Here is a 25,513-nt window from a genome sequence, read left to right as displayed (position 1 = left end):
GCAAAAATCACAGCTGATAACAGATCTCCAGATCCCTTCTCTCACACTTAGACATCTAGTAATTTTCAGAAGAAAATAGGCATTTCCTTTGTTCAACCACCTTCATTAAAAAGATTATGATCTGCATTCTAATAATCATTTTGTGGATTACAGTCCCAATTGTCTACTCTGTTAAAGTTTGCATGCTTTATGTTACCATACCTCCATCTTCATTTACCCAGTAGAGAAACAGATTCATTGTTCCAACTTCAGTTATTTGGTGATCTTCTCCATAGAGCCACAAAACCTGCTGGCAGCCAAACTCCAGGGCTTCTTGCTGGGCATAAATAGCAGAACCATAATTCCTTCAGGAAAAAAGTACAAAGTGTTATGAGCATCTGGTTGGGCATCTTCTCAATTTAAACATGATTTTGTGCACATTTACCTCATGTGCAAGTGCTCTGCAACCATCACTGCTTGTCCCTGAAATATTTTCATTGGAAGTACTCCACTAGTATTTTACCAATCATTTGTACCTACAACCCAAAAACTTTGAAGATGCTTTGAACATCATCAACAACTCAAACATATCCATCCAAATTGTCTTAAACACTTGTCTTGTTCCATATTCTGGACATTCTAACTTTGCAACTAAAAACCCTCAGAAAGCATTTATCTTTATTTAGCAGTTGGCATCCTGGAGAGAAAGCAATTCCCCTCCAGCTTTGGGGTGTTTTTTTTGGTGTTTTTTGGGTTTTTTTGTTTTAATTCATCTATCTCATATCAGATGGGTAATATGTATTAGATTAAACTTTTGGAGCACCAGAGGTGCTCGCCAGAGGCGAGCTGGTTTTTTTAAATAAAAGATATTCACAGAATTAGCATTTCAGGAAATGTAACTGTGTCTCGATGAATTCCATATCCTTTAGGAGAAAACCTTTTTCTAAAATGCTGCCTACAGACTGAACCTGACCGAATAATGCCTGCTGCTTTGAGGAGGGAAAAAACCCCCTTTTTGCTTCTGATGTTCAACAATGTTCAAGACGCAAAAGTCAGCAGCTGCAAAATGCTGACCACACTGAAATCAAGTTCTCACCTACAAATCATGTTAGTAATGACTCCAGACTACTCTTTCACAGCTGATGCATGAAGGATGCACAGGAAACAAAATATTTGTAGAGGTAAGCAAAATCTCATAAACAAAGGTGCAGAACATCAGCTTGAATGAGGGAAAGTTATTTTCCTGCCCTCTAATTATTGTACCAGCTCAGCTGAGCAGCACTTGACAGCCACTGACTTCCTGCCTAGCAAAGAAACTCCTGGGTAGGACAATCCAAGGAGGGAGGTCAGCAGCCAGAGCTGCTCCCTGCTCTGTTGGCAGCAGGCTGCTGCAGTGATGATGCAGCACAAAGTGGTAACTTCAGTGTCAAATGCTGCAAGGGCAAGAGCCAAAGTCTTACGTGGACACCTTCCAGTTCCTCAGCTTGTGATGCTGCAAAAAAATCAATTGGCTGTAATATTCAAACAAAAATATGCCACTGACTTGCATAAATAATATTTGCAGAGTAAAATTTTGAACTCTTTGTTGCAGTACATTGCTTAACTACTGCATTTAATGTCTGTATTTCTGCTGGATTAGATAATTCACTAAAAACCAAATCTGCTTTGTGAGCTGTGTATAAAATGAAGAATAATGTTTTCTTACCCTCCCACTTTGCAGTCTCCTGTTCCCCCTTTCCACGCTCTTACGTATTTTGGATCTGCCCACAAGGATATTGGATTAAAGGTTCCACTTGCAAAGTAAGCACCCACAGGGCTTAGTATGACATACAGCAGGGCTTTAGTTGGCTTCTTCACTCCAAGGGAAGGCTGAGAATAAAGAATGTAAACAAATCAAAAGTTACTGGTATCCTTCAAACATCAGGTGCTGCACCATCAGCTTTTGAAACACTGCTTCCAGTGGAACTGCAGCATGAGAGTGCTTTTACTAGGACACTGCAAACTGCTGCAATAAAAAAAAAACCCAAACCAAAATAAAACAAAAAACCAAAAAAAAACCCACAAAAAAACCCCCAAAAAACCACAAAACAAAACAAAAAAAACCTTTCCCCCATCCAAGGGGGAAACATAACAACCCTAATTTTATATACTATCATCATCCACTTACAGCCATTCTATTTATCTATATTTTATTCTAGTACTCTCAAGTAGTTTCAAGTTTTTGAGAATTCAAAGATTAGCTTAACCAAGTGCTATATAATTATATGAATTAATCATATCAGAAGCCCACAAAGCCTTCTAGGGGAAGGAGTGGCAAGACCACTCCTAGCAGTAACAACAGTGGAGAAACCACTGTCAGCTGCATTAGTGAGAGGAACTGTCCAGTGACACTTAGAACTGGCATTGCTAGTTCACACAACAGCACAGGAAATAACCAAGACTGTAAAAGCTTTTTCTTCCCCTCCTCTCTGAGCAAGTCATCATCATCAATACCTGAAGGTGGAGGTGAGAAGTCTGGTGTTGGCTAAAGTTCTCCAGGTGCTGACAGGGTTCCTATGATTTCTGTCTACCTTACTGCTTCAGAAAGAGTTCTAACAGGATTAACTGATATCTTGATATTTTTGCTAACATGATCATTCAAAAGATTGTGCTGGCTGGGTTTCTAATTGGGGTGGTTCATAAAGGTCTAGTAGGACATGCAACCTGGAAACACCATGTGATAGCAGAAAGGCCACAAGGGTTGGCTATCCTGAAACAAAGCTCAGAGCAAAAGAATTTCCAGAAACAAGAACAGGAGTAAACACCCCAATTTTAGTATCAGTACCTTACAGTCACTGGGTGGAGATTCTTTTATCTGAAAATCTGCAATTAGTTTTAAAGTATTAAACTAATGGAGTCCTAGAACCTGTGTGAAATGTAAAATATTCACATGTGGTCACTACCTACAGATATGGATATTGCAGAAGTTAGCTTACCTAGTTTGGAACCTACATTCTTTAGCTTCCTTGTCCTATGCTCTACCATTATATGTTTTTCTCTTGCTACGGCTGAAAAAAGAACCCTGAAGGATTTAATAAAATAAACTCTGTTTCTAATTCCCTTTATCAGTGCTACAGAACTGACTCACAATGAAACTCAGAGAGGACACATTAATACCTATTTGCTAAGGAGCCTCTTAGAAGGCCAGTTTCAAGAAAAAATTGTCAGAGGAACTAGTCCTTTGTTCTGTTGAAAGTGTCTCTTCTGAGACATCTGAATTTACAGGGTAAAATCTTCTGAAAGCTGGCTAAGTTCAGGTATGACTTGAAATTACAAAATGTACCCAGGAATTTGTGTCCCATCATGTTCTCTCCGAATTACCAGGATTTTAACATTACATGTCACATGTAAGTGTCCTTTCAGCACAACCCCAATTAACAAGCACTGCTCCATCCCCACTGCCAGCAGCTGCTCCGTTTGCTTGCCGTGCTCTGAACCAGTGTGGCCACTAAGTGGCAATGTGGTCAATGCTAAATTCCAGCTGGCTCCAAAGCAGAACCACCAAACCAAACTTAATTCTGTCACCTACTGACTGCTGAATGTTTCCCTTCATGGATGGAGGACTGTGCCTCGTACCTAAAGAAACAAAAGTTAAGAAAGGAAAAGAAAAAAAAAAGAAAAAAAAAAGAAAAAAAAAAAAAAAAAGTATTGCACACCTCAGTTCCGATTAGGGTAGGACGGATGTAGAGGCTGGCAGAGGTTGAGTATGGGACCCACTCCTGCTCCACCTCCACAAGCTTACGGATGCACTCCAGCAGCTCGTTCTGGTCAAAGGACTGGGAAGGAAAAGAAAGGGGGAAAAAAAAAAGCAGAAATAAAGCTGGAACAGTTTGTGGTCTTTACAGATTCACACGCTACAGGGAACACTTCCTCAGGATATGCAACAGTGATGTGCTGTAAAGGTTCACATCTTCCTTGAGCTCATTCCTCACAGAATTTAATATCCCATGGTCTTAGCTACTGTGCCTTTTTGTGCAGTATCCCAAATGTCCCCCTTTGCTCCAAAGTATCCTCCTGAGATGGTAAAAAGGAGCCATTGACCCTTCCTGCCTCCAAACCATGTGGAGAACTCCCTGTGCAGCCAACTCAGCCGGGCATGCTGCAAGCTACAGCAACACCTCTCCTACAGAAGGCTTTGGTTTACAACTCCAAGGGACGAGCAAGTGTCCCAAAGTTCCCTAATTCTTACAGCAATTAAGCTAATAAGCCTGGGAGAAAGTTCACTATCAGTGTTAAGTTACTGGCATGACCAAAACCAAAGGCACTCAAGAGGCTGAACAACTTAATTGAAGTGCAAAGAAAAAAAAGGAGAGCATCAGCACCAGAGAAAATCAGATACCTGCAGAACAGCACCCATCCCTCAGAAACACTCTACATCTGAGGCAGCAGGGAGACAACAATGAAAACAAAACACTGTTCTGATTTTAAAATAACACTTCAGTTTCCTTCAATGAATAAGATCTGTTAACAAAGCTTTACTGAGCTATCAAAGACTTTAGAGTGTCTGACAAATGCTGCTACTGAAAAGCTGCAGAGATTTGCACTCTGGCAATGAAAACAAGCTCTGAGCTAAGGAGCAGGAGGTGCCCTGGGTACGTACTGGCAGAGTTGTTCTCCGTGCTGATCGTGCCATCCTGTCCATGTTCAGGGTGGGCCGGAACAGGCGGATTTTGCCATCCACTCCTCGGTAAGCCTTCATCCCTTCAAACAACTACCAAGCCAGAGAGGGAGGGAAAAGAAATCGAGTTGGAATGGAGACGTTACCCTGTGATGACCTCTGCAAATTTTGGAAATAAAAACTTCACCTTCCTGCTCACAGTATGCAAACATGAAAATGCTAACTAGTGAATTCTGGCAACACACTCCAGTGAGATAGATTTATCTGAAGTATAGGCAGGTCATCTTTATAATATAAACTTCATAATTCCTCATGATAGCTCTTTTTCCATAATTTAGTTACAGCAATTAAAATTTGTAGCATGTGTTTGATTTAACAATTCCCTCACATCCTAATACCTGAGTCAAAACAGCATTTTGACTTCCATAAGGGATCTACAGAATTTTATTACATATATATTAATTATTTTTAGAGCTCAGTCCAAAACACATCTTTGTTAGGAAGTATAGAATAAGGTAATTGAGAGAATTTTTGTAAAGTTCTTGCTGTAGTTGTAGCAGGAACTGGTCACTTATTTCCCCCTTACACATCTAATGCTGTAGAATGGGATTTAGCCTGCATGAGAGAGATGCAGCCTTACACCAGAGACAAAATGCATAAAAATATTTTCCCTATATACTTTACAGGAAATTTAAACATAGATATCCCATCAAACTGCAGGATCTAGACAACTGGTGTTGACCATCAGAAACTCTTATTCTATCAATGCCCTCCCCCAAAATGCCTTGCAGCATCTCCTGACCACATCAAAAACCAGGCCCACCAAATATCCAGTTATCTTCAGCTACAGACTGGTAACTTCTGGTTACACTTACAGACAGAAAACACATGTTTTATATAAGCTCACACTAATATATATGTATACACAAGTCTTATGTAGATTAAAGGCTTACTTATGTTTATAGACAACAGTTCACACTCTTAGAATTTTATCTTTCAAAGCATTTCTTTGCACATTAAATTTCAGTGTAAGTTCTATGAATTTAACTGCATCACTGCTGTCAGTCTCCTCAGACTTCTCCTCCTCTGCCTGTTCCACAAAAAGTGGCTGGAACTGCATCCCATGTGGCTGGAAGTCTAGATATGCAGCTTTTCTATTTGGAAAAAAAAATCCTGTATTTTTGCACAAGTAATTTTAACAGAATATTTCAGGTTTCACTGTTACCAAATTCTATGACATTTTTCCACAAGGATCAGTGAAATGCAATCTTTAGAAAGCTTGTGTGCAGTTCCATGGCAGAGGTAGGTCCTTCCACATGACAAATTTTAATTGGGTTGTAACTGGATTGCAGAATCCCAGCAATTTTCCTCTGCCTGTGTGCCAATTATGTAGCAGAACCAGAATTAGAACCCAAAACTTTTTGCCTTCAAAACCTATCTTAGTTTTATGGCAATGCCAAGGACTAAGATAAGCTTATTAAGCTTATTAAAAGCTTGGCACAATTTTGTAAAAGAAGTTGTTCCTGGGATAGACATTGTAGCCACAAGAAAAAAAAAGTCTTTACTGAAGGATAGCATAGCTGGTCATCTAGCTGATCCTTTGATATGATTTTTACTGGGCCAGTTACTAACTGACAGGACACTGTTGGAACATTAATTTCTTATCACAGAACACTTTTTTTTCCCCCCCACCCTTCTCCCAAACACATTCACAGAACTTTTAATGAAAGGGAAAAGGGAGGAATGTCACTACTAAGATCAATGGTTTGACAGAAGTAAGAATCACATCATTACTGAAACACAAAGCCTTCTCAAGATGTTAAATCTTTTTCTCCAAAAAGAAATACTTTTGATTTCCAGAGCTCAGAAAAACCTTTCACTCATTAAAAAGGGAGACAGTGATGTGTTCCAGAAATGTTCAGCTTCAATGAAAGCAACTGCTGTGGTTGCTTGATGGTTGGTTGCTACAGTGGTGTGAAAACAGTATTATCTGACATCTGTACACCATGGGAGCTGGATCTGGAGTTCAGCAGATCCAGATCACCACACTGCATCATGAAGGGCAAGGAGAAAGGGGAGGGAATGCCAAATTCATCACTTTTGTTATACCCACTGTGTATTCATTGAGCCACAGCAATGACACCAGATTCTCCTCTGTCTGTCCTCTTGGCTAGAGGAAACGTGATGCAATAAGGGTAAAAGAATAAAAAAAATGGAAAAAAAAAAAAGAGCATATTCATATTAGGAATGATTTCAGACCAGGCCAGAGGCCGAGCATTAAAGCAATATGCTACTAAAAGAGAAATACAGATTTGGGACTCCAGCGTGGTTTCTTACTTCTTGGGCAGATCAAGAGCTGCAGCCTCAGTCACAGGGGCCTGCTGTAATTTACACAGGACCTCTGGAGGTTTGGTGACTAAATGAGGAAAACATCAGTCAAAATAAAAATGGTGAAGGCAGGAGCTCAGGGACAACAAGCAGGGAAAGCTTCCCTTACACCAGTGGTTAAGATACAAAAAAAAATTTAAAAAGGAAAAAAGGAAAAATATAAGAAATCATAAACGTAGCACAAGGAACTCCACACACTTCAGTGGAGACACTCCCATCTACCCAGAAGTGGGCTTCCATTTGAGGGTCTGTGCCCTGCTGGGGTTCCCACACAGGTGTGAGCACAGCCAAAGCTGCTCTGAAGGCACAAAAGGCAGCTTTAGGCAGAGATCAGCTAAGCACGGAAACTTCAACCACGCTGGTTTCCGACTTAACACTACACTTCCCCAAGTCCCTTGCTGTGTGCTCTCTCCTTAAACACACTTGTACATGCTGAGTGCATCAGATCTAGTTCTGAGCTCAAAGGACTTGTTCAGTTTTAAACAAGCACCTGCCTAGTCTGTCCTGCAACCCAAGCTACCAACCTTTAAAGCAGCTTCAAGTAACTTTTACCAAGTGTATGTTCAGTCCCCAAATTAAAGCTACTCTGAGGATCTCATGGTCCTACACAGCCCTGCATTGCCACATCAGAGACTGTAACTGGACTAACCCACTGTCAGTGAACAAGAATGGTTTCTCAAATAAATTTATCACCACACAAGAAAGAGCTCACCTTCCCTAGGCTAGGACTTTAAGTGTGCTGGAATCCCCAGGCCACAGTTGCTTCTGTGTTACACATAACCCTGTTGTAAATAATGCAATTTTTCTGGAAGAACACCAGTTAACAAAACAAGATGTAACTCAATACTAATGAACTTAAGGCAGTAATAGTCCTTGTATTACAAAGCTGTGGCTTCCAGAGTTAATAAAACAAAATAGTGGTTTCCAAATCAATTTACTACTCACTTCTACAGCATAATGCAGGGCTGAGGAGGCTGGATGTAATGAGAGGTTCTCTAGTGGCTTAATATAGGGTTTCTCCCATCCTGAGGCCAAGGACCATTCAATTGTCAGCATGTTATCAGTGAACACGGTTCCAAACACCAAACCAGTGGGGTCTGGTTTTTCCTTGAACGTTGTAGCTGGGGTGATAATCAAGTCAGAAGCCTGAAGGAACACAGAAACAAAAATTAAGTGTATCAAAATAATGAAGTCAGACATTTAAAATTATTCTGCATCAGTGAACAAGGACAAGCCTTAATATTTTCTCTGTATGGATATTTTATGATATGATGGTTGAAGGCAACTAGCCTCTAAGTAGTTGGCAAAATATTCATAAAGTGCACACAAACATATACACAGTGCTGTTATACAAGAAGTAGCATATTCTGAAATTCTGTTTGAGAATTTAGTTAAAGAAGCAGTATAAGGTACAAAACCAGAAAATTAGCACATGAAATCTCTTAAACACCCCTGTACAAGTTCCAGAAACACCCAATTGCTGTGCCTCAGAATATAAGCTGATCATCAGAAATTAATCATCATCACAACTAAGTAGATGTTACACTGATTTTCCTTTAATACATAAAACCATTGTGAGAGATCAGAGCGAGCCAGCAGTCAGCAAGTTAGTTATGCCACAATAACTTGCTCATTCACAAAGTTATTATCCTAGAAAGATCCCATTAGCAAGGAAGGCTAAATGCTTCCCTGCATGAGGGACTGCAGAGACTCTTATAACCCATGACCAGCTGCAGACATGTGCCACAGGGTTTTGTATTGGTTTGGTCTGGGATAGAGTTGATTTTTTTTATGGTAGCTCCTGTGGTGTGAATCATCCTAAAGAACAGCAGGGAAATGAGGAATGCAGATCTCGACCTGTCACTCCCCTTTTATTCAGAGGTAGGGGCTGAACAACTAGAGAGGGCTACAAAGTCAGCAGAGCCTTGATTCACCCTCTCCATTCTCTTCCTGTGGCATCTGAGCATTTGAACTGTGCTGCTCACAGAGGCAAGGGAGAATTCAAAGATTATTCAAAGCTCTATTTTCCTTCCTAATGTAATTCAGAAAGCACTGTCCCTTATTACAGACCCCCAGTGAAATCCTGCTCCTCTGTGTTGGGTGTTTATGGAATAGACTGGAACAGGGGAAGCCTAGAATACTGAGCAAATGATTTGCAAATGCTCTAAAAAGGGGCTTCTGCGAGAGATATTGGTGTCTTGGACTTCTCACCCCTGCACACATTTTGCAAAATGAGACAAAATCAGCCCCAAGCTTTTGAAAAAAGAATATCTGTACCCCCATCTCTGTAAACAACCCAATTTTCAAGACGTTTTTAACAAACAAAGACCTGTTTCTTATCGATCAGATGTTTTGGTTTAGGTTTGGCTGGGGTTTTTTTTTGCTTAATGGCTTAGAAGTGAAATTAACTTACAGCAGGAGCACATGAATAGCTAAAAGCTTGTTTCAACTATCTCCAATTAGAAGGTTTGTCTAGATATTACAGTGCATTAGTCTGGTTGAATTAATACATAATCTGATGAAACAACAATTACTCTTCTTAACTCTCCTCTTTATTCTTCTGACAGTGAATGCTCCAATGGGAGAAGCACCACCTAATGATGTCCTGAAACTAATTTTACCTGGTAACCTCTTATCACTCTTATCATGCTTTATGAAAAAAAAAATCACAGAAGACACGAATCAAATTAAAAGCCACAGAGGAGTGTTTGCATTATCTACAGGGCAAGAAACTTAACTCAAGAAAACAATTACACGGGAGAAGGGATGGGGCTTAAGTGAGTAGGTAGAACACAACTATGTCTCTGGGTTTATCTCTGCAAAGAATCACAGCTTCTAAAGAACTCCCTCTTCCAGTGGTATCCACTGCTTTCCCTGGACTCCAGGCTTCTGCATCTCAGGTCACTTTCATTAGGGTAATTATCTTTACAATAAACTGGCCTGGGGACCATAATTACCACATGAAGCCTCATCTCCTAGAACTCCCATCACTGTGCTGATTTCTGCTTTTATGACTCCAGTTTGCTGCTTCCTCAGTGGTGGTAGCACAACTACTTGAAAGGCATCACTTCAAAACTGTTTGTTTAGTTTGCTGGGGTTAACAAATAGCTTTTCTTTAAGGATGGGAAAGAATTTTAACCTGGCTCCTCTCATAAACCCACAAGCACATGTAGAGCGAGCAGCAAGCTGCAGCCACAAGTGAAGAAACACAGTGCATTTCAGTTTGAGTCTCATGAAGGCAGAAAGCCTAGAAATAGGAAACTATAACCTTTATCCAGAAAAGAAGCAGACAATTCCCAGACACAGAGCTTTCTGGAACTGCACAATCTGACCAGGGATCCCATTTGCTCTTTCTCACCTCCTTCAGAATTTGGGGAAACCAGTTTTCCTTCAGACATTGTGCCCACACCTGAGTCAACAGTGTCAGGAACAGCACTTGACCCAGAACAATTCCTTCAAACAACAGTAGGAACACCCTGGATAAGACCTTAGAGACAGGCTAAACTGCACAGACAACTATCATTCAACAGACAAAAAGGCAATTTTTCTCATTCTTATAATCCTGTTAAGCTCTCTGGAGATCCACCTTTTTGGCCATTACTTTCTTAATATCCTTTCTTAGGACTCTTCCTTTATTCATTATGTCTTTTTCTCCATTTTTTTAACCAAGCAGTGTAAATTAGCAGCGTTCAGCAGCACCCAAATCTTTCAGAAGCTAAATGCTTTTTATGTCAAGACAGCATCAAGTGCTGCAATGCATTTGGTCTTCTTTTTCTGTGGGGGATAACAGATTGGGAGGAGGTTTTGGAGGATCAGCCTTGGAGTACTCACTCCCACAGTGTGGTCTGCATGGAATATTACCTCAAGCTCTTCTGGGTCCCTGAGAAGCAGGACATCCTGCACATCTCACCTGGCTCATAAACCCTTTGGGCTTCACTTGTTCAAGCAGCACCAGGATGGAAATCAAACACTCAGAAGAACCCACAGAAGGGGGGCAGAGCAAAGCCAGGTGACAAATGCCAGGGTACTGATTATGTATCAATGTCTATTCTGTTAATATCACTCATTAAAAGATTATCACAGTGCTATCACCTATGACCTTTATAAACAGCAATTTACTTTCTTCCTTAGCCAACATTCCCCAAGCGCTAAAAGCAGCATGTTGAGGATGCATTAGTGATTGGCATTAGCACCCATCCAGATCTCCACTGTTTGTACTGCCAACACAAAGGGGGATTTTCAGCTAGGCTTGTGTTTTGTTTGCTTTGTTTATCCAACATGCTCTCAAGCACCTCCTGACTGTTGCCTAAGAAAACCATTAAACTGGAAGGAAAACTGGTAAATGTTGAACAAAAAGGATAAGGGAGATTAAAATAGAAGAGGATGTGGAATATGGTCTACTGAGTGAAGCTATTTGGCACCTGTTGCCTAAAGTAAAATGACACAGTCCCAAGCCTGCAAAATCTCTGTGTCACAGCAGAAAGGAACAAGATGTACCTGCTGAGATCCCAGCCCAGGATACTCTGGCAAGGAATGGGAAGTATCAGACTGCCCTGCCTATGGTAGGCAAAAGGAAGTGGTAGGGAAATCAGTTGGATGCTGCTGATTTTCAGGGCTTATATGGCAATATTACACCTAGGAAGGGCCACTGGCCCAAAGAGACATTTTTTGAGAAGCCCCTCATCTGAAAAGTGCCTGTTAATTCCAATGCAGTTTCTTCAAGGGCAAAGCTTTACCCAGCCCAAGCAAAGAAGATATATTGTGACCTCCGAAACTAAAATTCCTCAACAGATCCTCTCAATTATGAGCTGCATCAAATTAAAGGTGACGTGTTGGTCCGTCAGTTCTAATCCAAGCTGTGACAAGACATCCTGGTGCCTCTGGCCGAGCTGTCAGTTTAGTGCTTGTTCTACCCAACCTCTGCAAGAGCTTTAACTGGATTTGGAGCTGACAGCAGCCCCTGGCCAGAGCTGTTACTCTCATTGTTGCATTCCTACCTTTCTTACCCTAGACAGATGTCTCAGGTAGGTGCAGATGTCAAGTGCATATTTTGTCCTACACTTTCTAGAAAGTTTTGTCAACACTTTCCCAAATGATCCTTGACTGCAGTTATTTTCACTGCACTGAAAATCCTAGACCATGAACAGTAGGTTAGGCAGCTGTAACAGGTCTAATTCATTTGATATACCCAAACTTTTCTAAACACTGTGCTAGGCCAGGCATTGCTATCACTTAATTGAGTCAAAACAGACCTGGCAGCCCCAGCTGTAAAACAGCTCACAGGTTACCTAACAACAGCAGCAAGTTTCAGCAGAGATCCTCAAAACGTTAACATGTACCCAAAATGAGACTGACTGTAATCTCCCCTGATGAAAAAAAGTAACCTCCCTGACCTCCAGTCTAGGTTATTGTAATAGTTTTGTCAACCCATAACAGTGATTAATTCAAGACCACAAGCAACGGCAATAATTTTTTATCTTATGCTGAATTTGTAAGCATATCCTAAGGAAAGGTCAGGGCCTTATCATGCAATACAAACACGGAAGCACAGGCAAAATCAAGTCACTTGTTTTGCCCTTGCACTTGGGAACAGCAATGGAACAAAATCTGAGAAGGAGACAGATTACAAAAAGCATAAGGAATTATTGTAACAGGGAAAGGTAACAAAGCATAGCTGAGAAGGGTTGGAGAGAATGAGTTTGGGACTATACACAGTGGTACTGAGGCAGGCTCCAGGGATGAGAATTTCCTGCCTTCCAGTCCTTATGGCTGTGGCACCCTCATCTTTTCCAGCCCTCAGCTTTCCAGCCACTCTTCCCCACACCTGGGTTTGTTGTGAGTTGTGGCTGAGGGCCTGACATGGCAGGGGTGGGAACCAGGCTTGTGCAGGTCCTCTGGTATTGGGAATGCTCACAGGACACTGAATGGATCTTGGTTTTGGGATACCACAGCTCAGCAGATGATAGGAGTGAACCTCATGGGCTAAGACAGTTCAATGTCGGGGTGATATGGTTTAGGGCTTACAGTGATAGAGTTGGATTGACTGTTGGATGTGATGATCTTAAAGTCTCTTCCAACCTTGATGATTCTATAAATAAGGAAAACAAAATCAAACCAAACAAGTGGTGCAAAAGACCACAATGGCTCACTACCAACCACCTGATGCCTCACCAGTGCAGGAGGAGCAGGAGCTGGTAGTTGTGTTGCTGAGCAGACATGAGGAGTGGGCTATCCCCAGCAGGGACAGTTGTCCTGGCTGTATACCCTTCCCAGCATCCTGTGTCCCCCAGCCTGCTCACTGGTGCTCGGGTGAGGAGCAGAAAAGGCCTTGGCACTGTGCACTCACTGCTCAGCTGTGGCTCAAACAGTGGCATGTCACCCACACTGTTTTGGTCACAAATTCAAAACAGGGCACCAGGCAAAGTTAACTTGATCCCATCCCAAACCAATCCACATGCTCTGTGCACTGGTGCTCTCATGAGACATCAGGCACAAGCAGAGTGCCAGCCCAGGGATGCCCTGGGACCTTCTGTCCCACAACTTTTCCTCAGCTTCATGGGGAAGAAGCTGGAAACAGGGCAGACACAAGAGCAGGGACTCCAAGATCTGCCTGATGCTGGGGCAGCTGGGGATCAACACTTTCCCCTCTTTCTCCAGCAGACCCCCATCACGGGAGCTGAGCAAGCAGTCAGGCAGTTTGATGGGATGCAGATCTGCTGCCACACTGGGATGTGCCTCTGCCCAGGAGGCAAGGGAGCACAGGGAGGAAGAGGAGTTAGTGCCAAAGCTGCAATCCAGTACTCTGCATGGCAGCTCCATCTCCCCGTGGGGGCCTGGGGAGGAAGGACTAAGAACTCAGGCTCTGCCAGGCCATCACGTGCTGTCCTTTGTCACTTCATCCTCACAAGCAGCAACTCATCTGCTTCCCCCTCTGGGAACTGCTGCTGTGCCTCTTCTTGCAGACTCCACTGACAATTCAGAGCTTGCCAGCCCCAGCACCTGCAGTCAGCAACACCCAGGCTGTGCCACAGCTCTCTGGTGCCCAACCTTTCCAGTCACCCTGGGACAGACCACGTCTGATGCACGAAGGCAGCAGTGAGCACAAAACTCACACAAAGAGCCTGAAAATCACCGCAGGTCCCCCAGCTCTGTGCCAGCTCACTCTGCCAAGAGCAGCAGCCCCTGCCCTGCCAGCCAGGCAGCACCAGGGCTGTCCCATGGCTCTTTGGCAGCCAACAGCAGCAGCCTCTCCCCCAGCCCACAGCCAGGCAGGATCCAGCACTGCTCAGGACATGAACAGCAGTCACAAACAGCCCAACGTGGCTCTCCCGCTGCTCCATGGCAGTCAAAAGGCACAACCACTGCCAGCCTGGGCCAATTCAGAAACATTTCTCAGCTCCACAGACGGCCAAAAAGCACCACAGAACCAGGCATGTGCCAGCCCCATCACCCACCACAAAGTCATTCTGCTCATTGGCAGTGGGAGATCCCACATTCACTTCCCAGTCATGCCCCTGTTTCTTTTCTCATCACCATCTTCTCTGGAAAAGACTTCTAGTTCTTTGGGTAGAAACCGTCATTTTCTGTACAGAGCCAAGCCCTGTATGGCCCTCATCACGGTAATAAAGTCCACAGCAGAAATAACACAGAATTCTATCAACTCAAAACAAGAGTAAGAGTCAAATAAATTCCTAGAAATTTATTACCAGCTTGTAAGTATAACATAATGTTCATACAAGCCTATAATCCCTTTATCATCAATACTATTTTAAATTTACCACAGAACCTGAGGCTTGAGAATAGAAAGTGTACCAAGATATAATAAGATCTGAGAAGGAAAAAAGCCCTATTTTTACTACTACTATCAAAAAAAAAAAAAAAAAAAGAAAATTTAATCTTCTGCAATCCCAGGGTAAATATCAAAACCATTAGAAATCTTTCAATATAAAGCTTCCTTGGAACTTCATCGGAGAACATGTTAGCACATGTAATTGGACTCAGTCCTGGAATCATTGCTTCAGGTTGTTTGTGCATTGGGTAATAAAACACAAAACAAATGACAAAGCAAAAGAATCAAGGCTGTGAATCAGCTGTGAGAGAGTCATGGAGACAGCAGAAAATACGGCTGGAAGGACTATGTCTAGTCCATCCTCCGTAATTCATCTAACATCCACTACTCATAACAGATACTTCTCAAGTATTTGTCTCACCAAAGAATGAAATTTTGCTTCACTCTGCAAGAAAAGGAGGGCAGCATAACCTACTGCTGGCTTCTTTAACCTTTCCCCTGATCTGACAGAGGCTCCAACTCTGATCCAGGAATGTTTGATCTGGAGCAGGAGGTAGGGAAGTAAACCTGCTCTGACAAGAAAACAGAAAAGTGGTTGGAATTGACAAACCTTTTGCCTAAAGGAATGAAAAGGGCATCTAGGGCAGAAACACAGCTGAAAATATATTCTAAAGCCTTCACCACACAACAGAGGGGAAATAAAGATGTTGGAAAGCTACAGTCGGGCTAGATGATAGAGAAAGCATAGAAGAAATTTCTTTTGCCCTAAAAATGTATCACTCATTTCAACAGCACTAGCTAAATTTTAAGAGTTTTGCCATGAAAAATTGGAAATTCTGCCAGCATAACTTCCCACTGATTTGATCCAGAGACCATCCAAGTTAATCAAGACCCTTTCTTCCAGTTTTGTAGGAATCTGGATTGTAAGGCAGGCAAAACTACTTGAATCTTTACAGCCTCATCCATTTCTTCTGCTTCAGGATAATTACTTAGATTTGTAATTGTTAGGTTTGGGGCTTTATTTCTCTGTTACTCATTAGTCAGTTCTCCACTGACATGTTCCAAAAGATGTGTTTTTAAGGTTAAGAAAGATGCTGGAATGGGGTTCCTACAGATCCTAAGGCAACCTTTTATAGTAAGGAAATCTTGAGAAAAGAACTTACTTGATTTTAGTGTGGTCTACCTCCTCTACTCCAGCTATTTGTATTTTCAGATCTACAAAAAACAGTCACTTAGTACCTCTTCTATCAAAAAATTCTCAAAACCATTTCAAATATGATTCTCTCTATGTAATTCAAACCACAGAGATGCTGATGAGACTGTTAAACATTGGAATAAAACCAGACACACTTACTGTATTTTGGTGCCATGAATCACTTCTGTTTGGTAACAGCTATCCCAATCAACTAAGTGGGGTGATCAGGAAGTGTGAGCAGGCTTAAATGCAGTCCTGGCACTAGTGTGAAACACACTGCTGTAAGCTCTCTGTTCTTTTGGGCAAGTCAGCCCTAAAAATCCTCTTTGGCCATGCAGCTGCACGTCATGTCTGCAGTACAGATGTGATAGATACACCTGGGATTCAGATTACAAAGAAGCAATTCCATTTAGGGAAATACAGACTGCAATTCTCTAATAGCAGAAAGTCCTCTCATACGTTTGTAGGCAAACATTTCCATAAAACCAGAACTAGGAACATTCTTCACTAATGAAAGACATTAGCTCATTATCTAATTCATATGATTCTGTATTAACACAAACTGCTTCTTCTCAAAGATCTGGCAGCTTGGTTAATGCAATTTCTGATGCTGTGCTGCTCCTTGCCTCACAACCACTGTATTTCTGCAGAGCAGCATAAACACAATGTTCCATTTTTAGAAAGACTTTGCCTGGGAGAAGGTTTGAGTCTAACACAAGCTGAGGGCTCGCACTGGCCTGTGACTGGAATAGAGAGGTCTCTGCCATTTCACCAATAACACATCTTTGCACGAAGATTCAAGACAGCACTGTCTCCTGGTTTGGAAAACATAATTTGTATTTCACACGAAGCAACTGAAACAAAAATGAGATTTTTGCATCTAATCTTCTCTAAAAGAAGTAGCCATGCTCAATGAAGAAATGAACTGCAAACCTAAATTTCAGCCAAAGAAGTTGGAATTATTTTGCCTAAGTAGCCTGGCCAGTCACAAACATGTTGTGTGGAACAGCCAAGAATAGAATCATAATCTCGTATGTCCAAGTCCTGAGCAGTTGCAATTAAATCTTCTTACCCTGATTTTAATAAGCTTGCAGACATGCAGGGAAGTGGATTCATGGAATGCAGGCATTCAAAACCTTTTGGGAAAATAAAATGCTTTCATGGTACAGTCTCTATATTATACAGAGGTTATGGGAACCATTTCAAATATTCAGTTAACCACACCTGACTCTTTCTCAGATTCCATCTCCCTTTCACACTGGGAGACAGAAGGTAAACTTAAATATTGCCATGAAATTCTGTGTCTGATCTGCCAATGAAACTGCCACAGCTTGCCATTTCATTCCACTCAGTACTTTCTTAGAAACAGGGACTAAATACGAGATTAACATAAACCTCTTCCAACTCTCTAGGCTGTTAATTCATGGAAAGTTAGGATGTCCTTTCAAAAGCAAGCAGGAAGGCCAAGAAAATCCTATGGGAAAAAAAAAATCCATCTTAATTCTCTGACTAAATTGTAGCTTCTATTCAAGTGTGTTCAGCAAAAACCTTTACTATTAAAACTGAGGACACGTTATCACAATGCCATTAAAATTTAAAAAATCTTGGAAATAGGTATGGACACTATGGATTTTCAAATTTTGGAGTCAGTTTGTAGGTTTACTTTGATCACTGACTGGTGCTAAGCTTTGCATTTTAAAAGCAACTCTTTACCTTGGGAAAATCTAATCCAGAAAATGACACAAGCAAAATGAAATCTCCAAAATTCCACTAAAATTTCCGTGCTTTTAGAGGCACATCTTAAGCTCCTAGTGAAAAAAGTGGTAAAGCATCACTTTCTTGTGCTATAAATCAACTCAGCCAAACTGCCCCTGGCTGTTTTTTTAGCAGCTTCCTTTTATCTTCACTAAAAGCTCCTGTTACACTCCGGAGACAATTAGCTTTATTTGCAAATCCTTCAGCTTCAGATAATGGGACAATCAGTTCCTCTATTACAGCTTGAAAAATCTATTTGCTAAAAGCCTGCAACTATTTGAAGAACATTACCCACTTGAAGAGAAACACAGAACCACTTGCCATCAAGCTGAAACTGAAAGGAGCTGCCACAGATCCCAAATTCTTTCCTCATAACTGGAATGAGAGCAGCAGATATGTGTCAGTCTGGTGCACCTATTAATAGCAATACTCAAAAGAGTTTGTGCCATGCCCATGTGGATGCAGAATACCACAGAAACCACTCAGCACTCTTTATCCAGGAACTGGTTTCCCTCTTAGCAGCTAGAGATGAGGGAATGGATTTGCTTGTAAATGCTTGAAATTTGATTCTAAATTACCTGAAATAATTCTGCAGCATATACTTATCTGCTAGGAGGCATAACCAGGTGATATGAAAGTACAGTGATTTAACAGTATTATTATTTACCAATCTCTTTTTACTCAACACATCACAAAAAGCAAATAGTTTTGTTACCACTGACAATAACATAAACAGATTGAGCTGAAATCAAGATAAAATCCAAATAACCATTTCGAAAGCAGTGCCCAGCCCACACATGCTAAATATTGTCATGACAATAACACAACTGGCCTCTAGCTTGGCACAGCTATGTACTTCCATGGGGGTGATCCAGAGATGCCCTACCAAAATGTGACTTTAGCTTAATAGGATCAGCCTGGACACCAGGAACACAAGAATTCTTTAAGAGAGCAGCCCAGCACTGCACTCAGCAAAGCCACAGAGGACCTGCTCTGGTGCTGATGAGAGCCCCACTTTCAGTGGGGGAAAGATGGCCTAAGGGTCTAAGACATAAAGTATTTGGAAGTCCTTATTGTTTCCCCTTTCACACACATATATTATAATTGGTTGTTTCTCTTTTACTGCTTCAAGACAGTTTATGTAAGAGTAGATTTTCTATACGCACATTCTGGGGAGCTACTGCTCATCACAGCATCAAAATATCATTAGATTTCTATAATAAATCTTTCCCCATACAATTTATTATAAAGGAAATTTTCTACCTCATCAAGCAAAATTTTAAATGGAGTCTAATATAGAATTTAAAATGGCAACAAAGGGTTTTCTTCTAATATTCCCACCTAACACTCAAAACCCCTGAAGAATCAATAGCTGCAATATGAAAAAAAGCCTCACTGAGTGCACACGTGCTTTGGCAGGTAAATAATTTATTGATGTCAGTAGAAAATGACAAATTGATGGCAAGCTGAAGAGGAAATAACATATATTTGAAAATACATAAATCATGTAAATTGCTTTATATTTATTAGCCTTGCAGGTAATGTGGTAACTCTACTGCCTGCATTTCCTCATTCCAAAAGTACTTTAGTGTTCCCTTGGTCCATATGCTGTGACTGTGTCAGTAACTTCACCTACTGCTCCTGTAAAATGAAAACAGAGGAAAACTGCTTGGTACTTCCTAAACTCTTCAAGAAGTAGAACTTTAACCCTGTCACAGTAATGTGCTGATGTGATAAATTCATTTAGTTTAGACTTTAGGATGATGTTTTAAAAATTAGACTATTCTGTATTTTATATACTTTCATCTTAGTACTGGATGGGAAACATGAAAATTTGGTAAAAATTAATTTTCACATTTCATAAAAAATCAGAGGTTTGTTGTTCATTACGGTCAGCAAACTTTTCACTTACAAAATAGTTTTCTAAAATAAAGCTTAAAACCATCTATTTTCTCAAAACGAATTGTTCTCTTTCCCAATTCCCAGAGTAAGTAATCCTATATCCCCACTGTATTTACCACAAATCATAGGCCCACTTAGTATAAAAATGGTTATGGCTCACAGTGATGTGAAACTTTCACTGGTAATCTCTCAATTTAAACCACAAATGGAAATCTGAACCTGCACTGGAAAAAGAATTTCAGTTTCTTCCAGTGTAAAATACACTACAGCTTTAGATTCTGTGGAAAAAATTGTCAGAGATTTTGGTTGGGGTTTTATATATGTAGAGTGGAAATAATCTTTATGTTCGGATTTGTACAATACTTAGCACAGTGTCAGATGATTCATAGCTTGGGCTCAAAAACGTTACAGCAATGCAAGAAACAAATAACAAACCACACATATTTCAAAATTCAATATATCCAGCACCTCACCTGGCTAGAGGTGAGTCAGCTTTGGCATGCAAGCAGAGCACTGTACTTGGTGTAGCAAGTCCAAGATCCCCGCAGGGATCCCCAGCTGGAGCACAGCGCTGCATTAACCTGCCCATGCAGATTCCATCCTGCCACGGGCTCACATCCCACTGCCTCAGAGCCTGCAAAATTGGGTCTGTCTGCAGGAAACTCTGTGGGAGCACTCACAGATACTCAGAGTAGCACAAGCAGGCACTGAGACATAGAAACCCCAGTTAAAGATTTCTCATTCTGCCACCACAGTTCTTCACATAAGCGACTCAATCCAGATCCACTTGTAAGCTACAGCTACTCCATTCTGCTAACAAACTAGCCAGTGTTCCCTAGAAATTCCCTAGAAAGTCTGCACCACTTTGGCACACTAAAAAGTAAAACAAAAGAACTGAACTTTGCACCATCATGATGCCAATTTTTCCAGAGCTTCAGATCGCTGAAACTCACAGAAACATTACAGGAGCAGGTAATACCTTTTTAAAGTGCTCCATGGATCAGTCTCAAAGAGAAAACAAAGACAAATTCCAAGACAAAAGGGTACATTAAGTCATATTTCTGGATATGAGAGAAATAAAAGGCATCACAGATGCCTTTAGTTTCTTAACATCAAGTGTTAGGAATTCCACGTCAGAGCTAATTCGCACATTAAAAGAAACCAAATCAGTTACATATGGAAACAGACTGCTCCATTCTCCAAACAACAGTCCTTCTGTCTTGTGACAGCACAATAAGCAGAATGAATGCATTAAAGGAACTACCACATTTCTAGTCATGAAAATTAAGTGCCTTAGACATAATTGTGTGCTATTTTGTGGTTTTATTGGATGCAAGTATAAGAGGAAAACCAGATACATGCATTTCTTGATTCAGCTTTCCAAAACAACATCCAGTGGTACAAAGGACGACTGTACTCTCCATTGCTGGTGCAATATCCCCCTCACAGAGATCTAATGCTGGCAACAGACAAGAACTACAACTTAGGTGTGGTCATAAGTCACCATCTGCTACTTTAATAAACAAATATATTTAGAAGTGCATACAGCAGTTAAGGGAGGGAAGAAGATTTCACTCACGGAGCCTGGTAGACAAATCCTGGAGATCTGGCACTTTCTACAATACAGGAAACTGTGGCATAATCACTATTTCCTTCAATGTTTCTTAGCTATTCCAAGACCAGCTGCTCACATGGCAGCTCTAAATGCCATACATTAAATGCCTTGTAAATCACAGACCTGCCAGGATGAGATTGTTAACTGCAGAACTGAGTTAAATTAAGGTAGTTCAGCAGCAGCCAGGATGAAGGAAATGCCAGTTCTGATCTGTTGCTTTTAAAGAACTCCATGAGAATAGAGAACAGCAAGCAGTCAGCAGAGGGGCTCTCTGCCTGCCAGAAATTGTAGGTAACATTCATGCCTTCCAGAGTACAGGGACTTTCTAACTCCACCTTTGAAAGTCAGACAGAAACTGCAATAAAACTCCAAGCAGCTCACCCCACCTCAAAAGTACAGCCCTGCATTCTGAACAGAAATGTGTTCAGAGGGCTAATCTGGCAGTCAAATGTTGGGCATGACCCACTGTAAACAATATGTTTTATGTAAGCTTTAACCAAAACCATACCCTGTTTTCTACATTCCGACAATCTTGGATTGCTTAGGTCACTGGCACAAAATTGCAGCTTTCTACAGCACAGTCAGCCCCATGGGTCAGCTTGATTCCTTTGAAATATTATTGGCTATAGTTTCTGAAATTGTAACCATAAATGTCTTCCATAAAAATGTTTGTGAGGTTCCCCAGAATGAATCCAGGCTATTGGATTTTCATTTTCTGTTGCTGTTTTTTTTTCTTCATTTATGAAGTTGGTCCTTCTTAATTTTACTGCAAAGTTAAAGAGGCTGAAAATAATTATTACAATGCATGATACTACAACCAGAATCTGTATTCTTACCTTAACTTTTACACACACACTTTCCACAGTACAGTATTTTCTAGAACTCTCTGGTGACTGCAGCTAATCTTCAGAAACAGAGCCATAAGGCAGGAATGAAGTTTTACAAATTAGACTGCAGCTTGAGCCAGCTGCTTTCTCCTAGCATTATTCCCTTTAAGACCATCTGTCCCACCTGCTAATGTATTTTTCCCCTCACCCAGCCTCTCCACTACAATGATTTGCCATTCTGGCTGACAGACAAATATCAATGGAAAGTGTCCTGGACTAAATCCAACTTTGTGCCACCCAGTATTTGGAGCTATGGTAAGGCACCTGCTTGACTCCTGGTATAATTAAATCTGCCTTAAGTCTGTTTTAGTTTATGCCAAGTTCACCTGTGACCCAAGCACTACCAGAGTTTGTTGTAACTCTTTTTTCCTTCTGAACTGCCTCAATGAGCAAAAGACACCGTTCAGTTTGGTTACACAAGAGTCTCTCCCCTTGTAAAGCAATTCTTGTTTGGAAATAAACCAGCACACTCTGCTGAATGAATCTACTGAGATCTATCTATTTATTGAAGGTGAATTCACAAAACACTTGAACTCCAGACTTGTGATTTCTTGTGGTTTCAAAACTGGCTGCATGCCTGTTTTTGTCAACATTTTTCAAATGAGACCTTCTGGCTGAGAAGTCATCCTGAATTTTCCTCCTTGGGCAGAATTGCCAAAGAGACACAACACAAAGAAAAGAGGAAGAGAAGAACTGGGAAAGGCTGACAATGAGGAAATAGAAATTAAATGGCATGTTGCTACACGGTGAAATCCTGTAGTCATTAACTCTCAAGAATTCTTTGCTATTTTCAATGAGAACAACATCAGAATAAACCTTATCGAAGAGTCCAATATATTTATTGCAGCATTAATTTTTCATATCTGTTTAGAGCCTGACAGTTGAAGGGGAAATAATTACTTTAGCATAGTTCAGAAGACTGCACAGCAGTGGCACTGCCCAAAAAAATCAGGAAGAACATGACACTTACAAAGCATATCATTACAATTTCATCTCATGTACTGCTGACAATAGTCAAAAATAACAGGAACTGCTGAAAAAACATGAGTTTTTCTGAGTACCACTTTTATATTTCTGCAAAATATAGATAAGGCTTTTCTAAAGACTGGAAATCAGGGACTAAGAGAGAAAAAGAATTACAGATGTGTGACATAAAAGGCAGAAGAGTATAAAAGCCAGGAAAAAAGTGAATTAGGACAGATGTAGAATTCAAAGGAGCAGATGCTCACAGGCTCTGCACTTGCAACAGCAAACTGGAAGCTGACATCTGTATCCATACAGCTTTTAAAATGAGCTCTTAGTTACTAGCACTGCATTCAGGAAGGAGGCAGAGGACAAGAACGGTATCTTAACTGAGCTCAATTCTAAACATGAGATTAAAATAAAAAGAGAGGGATGCAATTTCCTGTCAGTTCCTGGCAGGTGCTCAGCATTCCTCACCATCATAGCCCTGTTTGCTGTGGAGTGCTGATAATGTTCCAGAGCTTCAGAGTCCTCCTGCAATCCTCAGCTCTGCAACTTTGGGACCCAAGGGAAAAACCTTCTTCTGACGACCATTCCCACGTACCTTGAAAGATTCAGTCACTTGCTTTCCTGTGTCTCCTGAACACCCTCCACCTGTGCACTCATTCTGGCAGCCCTAGAAAAAATAAAACCAGAGCAAATCAAATTCAGTGCACAGTGCAGGAAAGTTGATACACACCCAGTTAATTCATTTCAGGGACAGATTGTATGGAACCATTGAAATGTCATCAGTAAATATATTAGTAAGAACTTTGTGGTAAGTTCTTAGCACAACTTTCCATCTTCTGGGTTCTCAGTTTTGCTTCAGTTGCTTCATTTTGTGCAACTGCATTTCAGGGCTTTATATATGTAACATTTATATACACACATAATATCCTAGGTTAGATTATCACTCTGTAGTGTAGAATGTTATGGAAAACATCACAAGTTTTTCATTCAGAGCTGAATAAATAAACTGGATTTTTACTCAGTTCCATCAGAGCCAAGTTTCTCTACTAAAGTGTCCACCTAACAGGTTTGCTTTTGCATTTTTAAGAGAAGGCTGAGTAGGCAGACTGGAAGAAAAAAGAGAGAATTGGTTTTGTTAAATTCTTCATTGAACAAAGACCTCATTAGTCATTCACTAATAAGGAATGCTCACCAATATGAATAAATAATGAGAATATTTTGCATTATCAACAACGTTAAACTTCAGGCTTCTGCAAAGGAAATGGGAGGAGAAATAATTTTCTTAAAAAAAGGAGTGCTAATTCCAGGCATCCTTCTGTTCAACAGAGAGGGATAACAGGTAAGTTAACAGGTAAGGTGCAAGCCACCTACCTAAAAACAAGATTCCCAGTTCCCACAGCATCACGTCAGCATCTCTGTGGACCCTCCTGCACCACCTGCACCTCCCCTGCCAGTAGAAGTGCATGTTATACCCAACAGCATGGAGCAGAGCACACAAGGACAGCCCTGACAGGATCCCTTGTTTCCCACAGCCTTGAAGAAGGAGCTGAAAAGGTGAAGTGGGTGAAAAAAAATTGGGTGAAAAGGTGAAGCAAGAGGCTGGGCTGATGGGCCATGAAAGAGGATGGCTGGGATGACAGCATAAGGGAGCACAGCTGGAAAGATGGAGAGGACTTGGTGGCTGTGTCCTTGCTGCATCTCAGGTGGAAACTCCCAGTCCAGATGGGAAAGCCCCAGACTGAAGGTAAAATCCCCTTAAGAAAAGGTGCAGAGAAAATTTTTCATGGTGAGCCTGTGAGACCCCAGCTCTTCCCTCATCCCACAGGGAGGGCTGGTGCAGGTGGACAGCAGTGCCAGGGACACAGCAGCCACCAAAATGTGGGGCCAAGGCTGGGACCACATGGATCACAGGCTGGGAAGCACAACACTCATAAGGTAAAGAACATGATCATTTTCCCTTCTCACAGATCTTGGGAATATGGTAAAACATACAGAAAAAAATATTTAAAAAGAAGCAGTATTTTTAGTGGACCTTCCACAGATCACAGCCAACAAAAAGTAAAAGGCAAACTCCCAGCCACAGCAGATCTCACTTCCTTTCCCCTTCCCCCTGGGGAGCCCCCCACATCCCTCCTGCTGCCTTTTCTCAGCTTTAACTCTTCTGTTCCTCTTTTTTTGTAACCCTCTACAAGCAAGGCAGGCAATCGTGGCTACAGGACCCTCCATATCCAGTAAAAGAGAAAGTTCCAAGAGAGAGCATAAATGTCTTTAAAATATCCCAGTATGCTTTATCCTTCATTAAAAATATGCTTTATTTTCCTTAAAGCTTATGGATTTCTACTCCAGAAAGACTTTGGCAGAATGTGCACAGGCC

The 25,513-nt window shown here is 41.2% G+C and overlaps 1 protein-coding gene across 1 annotated transcript in view; it reads right to left on the bottom strand.

Moving 5' to 3' along the window:
* BCAT1 (branched chain amino acid transaminase 1) overlaps positions 1–25,513 on the bottom strand; it is a 61,203-nt gene that overhangs the window by 20,732 nt on the left and 14,958 nt on the right. The window contains exons 2-7 of the mRNA XM_063395229.1: positions 23,735–23,806; positions 7,970–8,170; positions 4,619–4,729; positions 3,675–3,794; positions 1,685–1,848; positions 202–344 (exon numbers count right to left, since the gene is read on the bottom strand). Coding sequence (XP_063251299.1) covers positions 202–344; positions 1,685–1,848; positions 3,675–3,794; positions 4,619–4,729; positions 7,970–8,170; positions 23,735–23,806 — 811 coding nt within the window. The remainder of the gene's footprint in view (positions 1–201; positions 345–1,684; positions 1,849–3,674; positions 3,795–4,618; positions 4,730–7,969; positions 8,171–23,734; positions 23,807–25,513) is intronic.

This window comes from Prinia subflava, chromosome 4 (genome assembly GCF_021018805.1).
Source record: "Prinia subflava isolate CZ2003 ecotype Zambia chromosome 4, Cam_Psub_1.2, whole genome shotgun sequence".
NCBI lineage: Eukaryota > Metazoa > Chordata > Aves > Passeriformes > Cisticolidae > Prinia > Prinia subflava.
Note: the sequence above shows the minus strand (reverse complement) of the source record. Positions and strands in the feature narration are given on the sequence as shown.